The 11,095-nt window shown below is 33.9% G+C and overlaps 1 protein-coding gene across 1 annotated transcript; it reads left to right on the top strand.

Moving 5' to 3' along the window:
* The first annotated feature begins 1,855 nt into the window (after nucleotides 1-1,855).
* LOC128193554 (uncharacterized) lies at nucleotides 1,856-9,806 on the top strand. The gene is made up of 7 exons (XM_052867272.1): nucleotides 1,856-2,109; nucleotides 2,324-2,415; nucleotides 4,140-4,253; nucleotides 5,985-6,108; nucleotides 7,549-7,672; nucleotides 9,075-9,140; nucleotides 9,626-9,806. The coding sequence occupies exons 2-7, from the start codon at nucleotides 2,356-2,358 to the stop codon at nucleotides 9,639-9,641; spliced, it is 504 nt and encodes a 167-aa protein (XP_052723232.1). The 5' UTR covers nucleotides 1,856-2,109; nucleotides 2,324-2,355; the 3' UTR covers nucleotides 9,642-9,806.
* Nucleotides 9,807-11,095: the final 1,289 nt, after the last annotated feature.

The following is an 11,095-nucleotide window of genomic DNA, read 5'->3' as shown; positions in this document are numbered from 1 at the left end:
GTTGTGTTTCTCCAGCCAGAGATACCAAACCTAGAGCACCGAGATTTTTTAAATAGAGTCGGAAAAGAGTAGAAATAGGGCCCAGTCCAAAAGAGTCGAAACAGAGCAAAAACTTTGCCTAATCCACGACGCACGACACTCGGGCGCCCCATTTAGGGCGCTCGGGTGGTGGACGTCGATTTCCGTAGGGCTTGAGCCTTCAATTTCGCCCAAGCTTCGAGGTCCCCCGCCCGGGCGGCGGATGTTGATTTTTCCACGCTCAAGCCTCTTGTAGGTCGCCCAAGCTTCGTGCGGTTCCCCTCTTCTAGTGCTTTTCTAGGCCTTTCTAAACTCTATATTCTTAGCACTTCATCTCTGCTTCCTGTATTAACTCATTTTCCTTCAAAACAAAGGGAATTAGTCATAAAATCATCAAATTCAACCTCAACTCTCTTATTCACACAACTTAATGAAAAAGAATGAGTCCAAGCAAGTTTCTAAGTCAAAAAGGGTGCATTTAGTATCAAAATTACATCACAGATAAGGGTATTTTAAACCGTTATCAATAGAGTAAAGAGGAGAAACCCTAACAATTAATGAAGTAAAGCATTTTATAATAAGAATCAATTCAATACATGAGAGTTTCAAAGGATTACATCATTTCCCGAATAACAACGGAGGTTTAGTTCACCATAGACATGGTGAAACTAGATGAAAAAAATGAAAGATAGAACCCTAAAAGTTGAAGATCGGAGCTTCCGCATCCAAAATCCGCCTCCAAGGGGTGAAAGGAGTGTAATTTTGCCTCTTTATGTCGAAATATATGAACTCTAGAACGTCCAAAACCTTAAATAGTTTCTTAAAAATACAGAAAAATGGCCCAAGCCCAAGTCGTCAGCGCCCTAAAATGGCGCTGAACGGTAGCTGCGACACTCTTTTGACCCTCAACGGTGGCGCCCAAGCTTGAAATAGTGCTCTCAAAATCAAACTGGCGCTCAGCGGTGGCACCTAGGCGTAAGACAGTGGTTGCACTTCCAGACTGGTGCTTAGTGGTGGCGCCTAGGCGTAAAACAGTGGTTCTTCTATGTGCCACTTTTCCAGCCTTTCATGACTCCAACTCCTTGCTACTTCAACTTCTTCATCCAATTCATCTTAGATCCTGCCAAAACAAGGAAAAATAAGCATAAAACCCATTCAACTCTCTTATTCTCACAACTTAAGCAAAAACATGATTTCAAGCTAGTTTCTAAGTCATAAAGGGTGTTTTTAATATCGAAATTAAGTATAAAAGTAACGATTTTTCAACCGTTATCACAACGCCAAACTTAGAACTTTGCTTGTCCTCAAGCAAACATGATATAACTCAATCTTCCACCAATCAATGCAATGGTTTAACACATTCAAAAACTCTTTCTTCCAAGACAAATAATTACTCAAATCAGCTTATCAAACAGAATTCAGTCAAGATGTGCACATGCTTTGATTAATAATCACTCATCATGATGTTCACATAATCACATAATATCCAACATATGCTATCCTCATGAATGATCAATTAACTAAGCATAGATGTAATCATGTATTCATGAAACTCTTCCTCATCAGACAAAGTGTTTCACTCAATCACACAGGTGTATATATAGAAGTCACTCCTTCACTCTACTATTCCAAAGTCACACACTACAAGAAAATTGCATTTTATATACCGATTATTATATACGGATTTTAATGAAAATGCTACATACGGATATTATATACGGATTCGTTATATACGGATTTATAATTAATTAATTAATAAATAAATAAAATTAAGTTATTTTAGAATGCATATAGAAAAAGTCGACAACCCTATTTTTTTTTCCTCACTCGCGCTGCAACCATTTCTTGTTTGGAAAAAGGGTCGAGCCACTCAGCCTCCTTCAATCCCACCACCAAACCTATTCTTCTTTCTCTTTCACTACAACCCTTCTTAAATCAGTGTTCTGGTCGTGGTTCTCTCTCGTCGAGCCCTCCTTCCCCTTCAGTGGAGCCTCGGTTCTCTTTCGTTGAGCTTTCGTAGGTCGCGCATTGAAACCCTAATTTTCCCTCATTCGAACCATCATTGTGCGGCCTTGGTACCGTGGTTAATTGGTAAGTAATGTTTAATTTTGATTGAGCTAAATTTTTGAATTGCAAAAACCCTAATCCTCTTTTTCTCTCATCCATTTTCGATTTATGCAATTCCTCGCGCGATAAGGTTCTATTTCTTCCCCACAAGGCTATTTTGCACAAATTTCTTTTTTCTACATTTATTTCCTCTTATTAATCGCCCAAGATTTAAAGCTTTTGTTGCACTAAAAAACAGATACTTTTCGTGCTTGCGTTTTGATTTCCGCAATGACCTCCAAAGGTCTTAGATCGAAGATTGATCACGAGAGTAGAGCCAAACTGCAAAAGGTTAGTTCGCGTGTTCATCTTCTTGGTAGTCGTCTCTCGGCTTTTTAATTTGTTTTTGTTTTTTGTTTGGATAATTTCGGCTTTGAATGATACTGTTGTTACTGGTTGAGAAATTAAAAAGAAACTTATTAATAATTATTTAAATAACACTTATGGTGATTGAAAATGGAATAAGAAAAAGAACGGTAACAGGAGTTAAACTACAGTGGAGGTATGGAATGGTGCTTAGATTTTATTTATATGGTAAAAATAATTATGTTAGTTAGGCTTTACTATGTTAACATAAGTTGCTGGAGATTTGCCCTTGGCTTTATGGATAGTAAACCATGCCATTGTATGGCAAGAGAATGTTCCTATTATGGACATGTACGGGGTATCAAGAGAAAATTAATCTTAGCTGTTTGATATCATTACATAGATGGTTAAGATTATTTTTAGGTGAACCAATTTCTATCATAGTGTTCTGTAACTGAAATCCTGGTAAGTAAGGGACCTTTTTGATATCATTACATATCTATTGGGTTTATGCAAAATATAAAATTAATTCCATAGATTAGCCCAAGGGACCTTTTTAGAACATTTGACACACTTTTACAAACGTGTGTTAAATTTGAGGAAAACTATATGTATGCTAAAGATTAATGTTTTTTAATTATAATCTTAATGGTTATAAATCTAAATTTTGCTAGGATTTGTATCAAAGTTATACTATTTTTTTTAGTTCATTCATTTTTTATTTTAGTTGGTATTCTTATTTTTTATAAGTACAATCACGTACTTTGGTTCTCATATTTTCTCATTTTCCCATGTCCTTTAAAGAGACATGATGAAATTAATTGAATATTGAGATGATTGAGAAATTTTATTCTTTACTTGGTTTGAAAGCTAAGGTTGTACGAAACAATTGGGTACAAAGATTTTTTTTTATCTATTTCAAGATAATTTCATAAAATTACAAAGATTAAAGAAATTGTAAAATAATCCCTTGTTATTAATATTCAAATTTACAATCACTTTGACACCTTAATCATTACTCTGAGTGTGATGCATTTAAGTAAAAGATTCCCACAACAAATTAAATGTTGAAGGGAGTTGTTTAATGCTTGGTTTTATATTTTTGTTCATGTTTAAACTTTTTTAACTAAGAGATGAAACTTAGAGAGCAACAACCCCTATGCTACCAGCCTATATCCATCCAAATTCCTTACACAGGAAGGGCTCTTAATTTTGAACTAAACTCCAGCTGCTTGAGAAATTTTTCTAATAACCTAGCAACTAGATGCAATTGTTCAACTCTAATGCTTTGTGGAAATGTGTCACCACTAGCCAGGCAGAACATACCAGGCAGGTTATGCCCAATGATTACTTATAGGTAAGTGCTAATCTAAGTTCTTTTTAAGACTATTTTCTTTTCTCTTTAGTCTTTGCTTCAATTTGTTTATTTCTTTTTTTTATAGCATTCTTAGTTTTAAAACATAATTTGTGATATTTTCGTCCTTTTTTTTTTATGAAGAGGGTGTTTTGATATATTTCATGTAATACTTTTGCAATAAGTTTGACTTGACTTCTTTGTCAAGGTAACTTTGTTTTGACTGATGTAACTTATTGATCCTTTCAACTTCTTTGTCAAGTTAACTTTGTAGCATTGTTTAATGTTTTAATTAATTATAGCAGTAAACACAAGAATAACTTATTAATCCTTTCAACTTATTTTGCTGCTGCAGGTTTCATTTAATTTGCTTGAGAAGTACTTGGAAGCACACTCAAAGGCCTCCATGTGGGAAAATGAGCTCCTGGATGTAGGCTACCAGCCTTTGAGCATCCAAATTCCCTACACAGTAAGGCTCTTAATTTTGAACTAAGAACTTCATCCTCACGTTTTGTTTCCTTAGTTGGTATAAGGCTTACTCCTTGCCTATTGTTTTCTCTGTTAGTCGTGTACTCTGTGTTAGATGGCTTACTCCAAGTAACATTTATTTTTATACTTCTTGATACACTTGATAAGGATATTAATTTGTTCTCCATGAGAGTGAGGTAGTATTGTATAGCATTAAATAATTCACTTTCTTTGACAGTTTTGTTAACATGAAGAATTCAGTTCTCTATTTGATTTATTTGAACTTAATTTATTTACTTATTAAGAGGTATTTGTTCCAAGGAATTATGGTAGGATTATTTGCCTAGCCATCGATTATAGTAACTTCCACAATCTCATTCCGAAAAAATTCTAAGCCTGTCATTGAACCTGTTTCTTTCACCAATTTATTAGTTTTTGTGATTTGATCTTCTGTTGATTTTACACCTTATTTGTAAAGTTCATTTCAATCCAATCCAATGTATTATGAGGTAGAATGCATTGGTTTTTGGCATTTGGAAAGAGTTTAAATGCGCAAATTAATTCTCCATCAAATAACACATCTCATCACTACCAGAAATATGTTTATTACCGAAGGATTAATACCGAAGGCCTTGGTAATTGAGCAGTGACATTACCGAAGGAATGTGCCCTTCGGTAAGGTTTAATTTAGTGAAATTACGACTTGGGATTTCGCTATCCCCTTCTCCCTCCCAAAATTGTGAAAGCTTCTCTCCCCCGTCGCCCCGCTTGCCCCCCTCGCCCCCCCCCCCCCAAAAGAAAACCTCTCAACCCTAATCTCACTCGTTCAATGGTGGTCATTTTTTCGCACTTTCGTCGCCGTACACCGTCTTCCTCCTCTTCGCCAAACCCCAACACCAGCCTTCCCTCCTCTGCGTCAAATGCAAACCCTCCGATGACATCGACACCTCGTTCTTCGACAGCGTCAACCCCCTAAAGCCTCCGGAGGGATTTGTCGCCCCTCCCTCCTTCGACGATGGCCCCTCGAGACGGAGGACGAGATTTCCGCAGCCTACGTGGAGCTCTACGGCCTCGCCTTTAGCGGGGTTTCCATGCTCGCGAATGACGTCTTCAAAACGGACGCCATGGTGAAGTAGGAGGAGTTATCCCTCTCTTTGACGTCTTCCCCTTTGTTTTCAAAGCTTGCGCTGCCAAACCCTTCTATTGGGAAGCTGTTAGTGTTCATGCTCAGGCCATTAAACTCATAATCAGGTGTCATGCATGCGTGCAAAATTCAATTTTGACTGTCTATGTTGCTTGCCGTCAAATACCAAGTGCACGACAAGTGTTTGATGATATTTCTGACAGGACTATGGTATCCTGGAATTCTATGATTGCTGGGTATTCTAAAATTGGCCGCTATTCTGGTGCTGTTATGTTGTTAGAGGAAATGCAACACCAGGGAGTACAGCCTGACGTGTTCACCTTTTTTAGCTTGCTTTCTGTTTCCTCAAAGAATGGTAATTTGGATTTGGGAAAATTTGTTCATCTTTATATCGTTACTACTGATGTTCAAATTGATTCAATTGTGAAGAATGCCCTAATAGATATGTATGCCAAGTGCGGGCATTTTCAATGTGCTAAATGTGTTTTTGATAGAATGCTTCATAAAAACGTTGTTTCTTGGACATGTATGGTGAATGCTTATGCCAATCATGGTCTTATTGATAACGCTGTGCAAACTTTTAATCAGATGCCTGTGAAGAATGTGGTTTCTTGGAATTCAATAATCTGGTGCCTTGTTCAAGAAGGGCTTTACACGGAAGCTATGGAACTTTTCCACAGAATGTGTATTTCAGATATGATTCCTGACAATGGTACTCTTGTTAACATTCTTTCCCCCTTGCCTAATTTCCAATCTTGCAAGTTAAATCCTTTGCTTATTAAATTAAATCCTTTGTTTATTAGACCTTTATGCTCCATGTTTATTAGCATTGTTAATACAACATGAAGAATATGATATTATTGTTGTTGTTCTTCACAGGGGATCCAAAAGATTTCTATATCTGACTTTAGGCTATCGGAAAGTACTAGTAATATTATTCTTGTTAAAGATAAAGAGTAACAGATTCATAGTATATAAAGTTAAGTAAGAAATTCATTTTAAAAATTCGTGTTCATTCCATGGCAATATAAGATTTCCACTCCTTTCCATGCAATGAAACAAAAATGTGTATCATAGGAAAGAGTAATTAGGAATTTTTTTGTTGCAACTTGTACTAAAAACTAGTGTTAAATTTTCTTACATACAATTCTAAGAATAATTTCGTAAGGCATGAAATAACACACTCTTAAAAGAATTCCCTGCAACCCAAAACCTATACGACAACAATGCAGCAAAAAATCATGACAATTGATAGACTATGACAATGGTCGTTGACAAAGAGAAATAATATGATCAATGATAATTAGCATTCATGCTGAAGAAACTTTCGTTAAAAAAATATTAAATTTATTTTTAGTCTTTAAATTTAAATGAAATTAAAATTTATTTTTATTCTAAATTTTAATATAATTTAATTTCTAAATTTTGATATATGTTAATATATATAATTCCATTTCTCTTTGGAAGTAGTAGCTCGACTCCACTTTTAAGAATCTTATTATATCCACTTTGAAGTTCATCATCCAAATTTAGTAAGAATAAAATATTTCAGCTTTAAATTTAGAAATTAATTAGCAGCATAATCTGAACTTTTAGAAATTAATTTAGAAATTCCATATTCTGAACTTTTATTCAAGAAAATTAGCAGCATAATCTGTTCATGTTTCCCCTTGCCTAATTAGCAGCATATTCTGAACTTTTATCTTCACCTTGCTCAATTGAATGCATAATTAGTACTGTTAGTACATGTCTATATGAGTTGAAGGGGATATATAAATGAATTCAGAACTTGTTTGCCCTTTTTAACCTCTAACTTTAAATCCAATTCATTTGGAAAGCCTTTGGATCTATTAATGGCTATATATTAGTTTTATAAGGTTAGTTGTAGCATTGATTTACTGTTAGATTCCGAATTTTAGTTCATATTTTACCCTAAAGCTTGTTAGTAGCTAATGAGATTATGCATTGGTGATTACCTCCTAGTTTATTGAAAAAAGACATATGTGGATACTTTGAGGACGAGAAAGGCATTTTATTAAATAACCTTTTATGTCTAAAGTATTTCTTTCACTGATGCCATTTTCCTTTTTAACATGATATATATACTTTTGAATTTCTATTCAGTAGATGATTGTTGTGCTGCTTGCCACAGTTGGAGCAATCATGTCCATAAAAAATTTCAACAACCTCTTCAACAATAGTCATCAAAGAATAGGAGTTGCACTATATGGCATTATCTGGCTCCAAGTTTTATTTGGTCTTTCTCGACCACAAAGGTAAAATAACTAAATTCCCTTTCATTGAGAATTTGTGTATCTATACGCATGATTTTGTTGGTTAGGAAGTTAAAGTAATTAGACCTTTTATGCTCTATGTTTATTAGGATTGTTAATAGAACAAGTGTTTAAAGCATATAAAGTACCGGTGAATTTGAATTCAAAGATTGTACATTAGGAAGTTAAAGCTTTGTTGTATTGTTGCAAATTCTGCATTGCTGTATTGCTGTAAAATTCTGCATAAAATTCTGCATTGCTCTATTGCTGTAAAATTCTGAATAAAATTCTGCATTGCTGCATTGCTGTATTGCTGTAAAATTCTGCATTGTTGTATTGCTGTAAAGTTCTGCATAAAATTCTGCATTGCTGCATTGCTGTATTGCTGTAAATTCTGCATAAAATCTTTGCTGTTTTGGTGTAAAATTCTGCAAAAATACCTTACTATTTTGTTGTATAACCTGCATAAAAATCTGGTTGTTTTGATGGTATATTCTGCATAAAAATCCTTGGCTATTTGACATTTGTTAATCTGATTGAGTAGTTTATAGCTTTTGGAGATATTGTTTTATGTCAAGTAGGTATTATTGTTGCTAAAGGTTGTTGTTGGACTATGTATAAATGTTGAGATTGTGACTATGTATAAATGTTTGGTCCAATTTTCGATTCTAGGTTGGCATGTGCAGGTTTATGTTTCCAAATGCAAAGTCCAGTGGTGGATGACAGGACAAGGTTGAGAACGCCCTTCGGTAATTACCGAAGGCTTTTGGCCCTCGGTAATTACCGAAGGGCGGAAGCCCTCGGTAAATGTTAGCGACAAGGGATTTACCGAGGGCTCTTTGGCCTTCGATAAGCCGTCTGTAATTACCTTTTACCGACGGTTTTGGGCTGTTTCCGAGGGCTCCTGGCCTTCGGTAATGCCCTTCTTTTTTGTAGTGCATGTAATTCACAACATAATTTAAATTTTAAGTTAAACATAATATCTTAATAAAATATACCATAGGTGACAAAGTCCTGGTTAATACATAAAAATAGATGTTAGTTCATAATAATCTCATGAAAAAAGACTTTTTTTTTAATTCCTTTTTTTTTAATTTCAATCTAATTACCATAATGTTGTGTTGGATTGGTTGATGAACAATCTTAGTATAGATGATCTATATATCAGTATTGTAGAACTTTGAGTTTTTTTAAGTACTTTGTGATCTCAATTAATTCTCAAAAGCCTTTCTCCATTTTAGCTGTCGAACTTGTATCCTCTGAATGACATTATCAATTTACCCATCTTTCTTGGAGTATTATTTTTTATTTGAATGTCTTAACGAATTCTACCTATAATATTTTCATTTTAAAGCTTTGTTGGACTTTTATTATATAAGGAGTAACAAGTATGATATATCTCCAGAGCTTGCTCTGTCATGGAGAAAGGTGCAAGCAGGAAACAGAGAGAAGGAAAGGAAAAGTGCAAGAGGTATGAAATTAAACTTTTATTTTTCTGAAAACTTATAACTAAAAAAAAAGATTGTTTCCTTAAGGCTATGTTATTGTTTAACATGCAATATTGATTTTATTTAACATAGGTTGAGTCAATAATAAGTAACATATAAATATCTATAGTTTTATAATGATGAGGTGTACTATTTTCATAGGGCTTTGCTATTCATTGATCAACCACTAATAAAACGTAGGTTGTATCATCTGTTCTAATCCCAATTGTGCTTCTTTATGGAACTATGTAAAAGTTGCCCATTTGAGGGTGATGAAGCATAGCAATTACAAATGTTTATACCTTAAATGTTTTATTTTATCTGCCATGTGTTTAGATCTATTTGAAATATTATATATTAAGACAAATAGATCTATTTGAAATATTATTTAACTAGTTTTGTTTCCAATGACCAACAATCGAAGTCTATTATAGTTATGTCATTTCTTATCTCCTTCCTTTGTTTTCAGATTCCATCAGGCATGAAAAAGGTCTTTCACCCAATAATTTTTGTGCAGCATTTGCAGAGCTAGCAGCAATTGTTTGAGAGTTTCTTTCTGTATAGTGCTTGATTATATTTTAGATGTAAATTATAGTTTAGTTAATATTAAACTCTATATTGTACAAGGGCCAGTTTGTTTCGAACTTTATAGAGTCTTTCAATAAAAAATTTATATTTTAATTATTTGTTTTAAGCATAATTATATATTATAAATTCTTTACATTTGTTGAAAGTTGAAACTAATAGCAATAACCTTATATAATATTGTAATTGTAACTTTCTTTGTTTGTTTTAAAGCTTTCTGTTTTTTTACAAAAAAAGATTATTTTTTTCTCTATTATATGTTACACACGGATTTATCCGTATGCAAAAAAAATATTTTTTTAATATATTACATACGGATATTATATACAGATTTATCCGTATATAACTTATATACGGATAAATCCGTATAATCCGTATATAAGTTATATACGGATAAATTCGTATATAACATAGCTACGACAATTTTTTATACGGATTTTTGTCCGTATGTAAACCGTATATAACCAAGTGTTATATACGAATTTTGGCTGTATGTATTTCAATTTTTTCTTGTAGTGACATAGAACAAAATTTCTGTTCATTTATCATAATCAATCATACTCACAGACAAGTATCATCACAAGGACTTTCTATAGCTTGTAACGTGGTTGGACTAAGAAGAAAAATTGGTTTTTTAAGATCACAAAAATCCTTGAGTTAAGAGAGTCATTCTTAAATTTGTCATTCAAGTTCAATCTCTCTTTGGACAAACCAATCTCACTCATCCCCAACTTTGCCTCTTTTGCATTGAGCTTTTCTTTCTTTGCATTCTATTTTCTTTTCTTTTTTTTCATACTTGCTCAACACTTAGCTCAATGCTTTTCATTACATTCTTTTTCAATTCCCCCAATCAACCCCAAAATTGAACCTTTATCAATACCACACAATGATTCTCAACTTAACTCAAGGAAAAGATTTTCACAAGGGATCTATTTAAGGCTTGAGGTTCAAAAAGGGTAGAACACTTTGTGCTCTTTTTCATTTGGCTAAAATCATGCATTGGCTAAGAAAAAGGGTAATAAAAAATGGCCTTGATCATGCGACACAAGTAAGCAAGTACTTCAATCATAGAAACCTAGGCAATATCATTCATGCTTTCAAAAGAATAGCATCCATTCAAACAAATACTCTGGAGTTCAAAACCTCACACAAGTTAATTCATGTTCCATATACACCAAACACACCCTGCTTAGCATCATAACCACAATCATAACATCATGCATCTGTTCACAAGTTTGTGAACAATCATCTGTAAATCAAACATCCTGTGCAACATCTCAACATCAATCAATCTCAAAGCATCCTCAAGAAATATTCATCACACACAAATCAATATCAAACCACCACATCAGAT

This window comes from Vigna angularis, chromosome 8 (genome assembly GCF_016808095.1).
Source record: "Vigna angularis cultivar LongXiaoDou No.4 chromosome 8, ASM1680809v1, whole genome shotgun sequence".
Taxonomy (NCBI): Eukaryota; Viridiplantae; Streptophyta; class Magnoliopsida; order Fabales; family Fabaceae; genus Vigna; species Vigna angularis.
The sequence above is the reverse complement of the archived record's forward strand: the minus strand, read 5'-3'. Positions and strand labels throughout refer to the sequence as shown.

Excerpts from the sequence above, each read along its gene's own strand:
- LOC128193554 (XM_052867272.1), top strand. The coding sequence starts at position 2,356 with ATGACCTCCAAAGGTCTTAGATCGAAGATTGATCACGAGAGTAGAGCC. Across the intron at positions 4,254-5,984 it reads GCATCCAAATTCCCTACACA|ATGCCTGTGAAGAATGTGGT; the intron begins GTAAGGCTCTTA and ends ACTTTTAATCAG. Across the intron at positions 7,673-9,074 it reads GGTCTTTCTCGACCACAAAG|AGCTTGCTCTGTCATGGAGA; the intron begins GTAAAATAACTA and ends ATATATCTCCAG.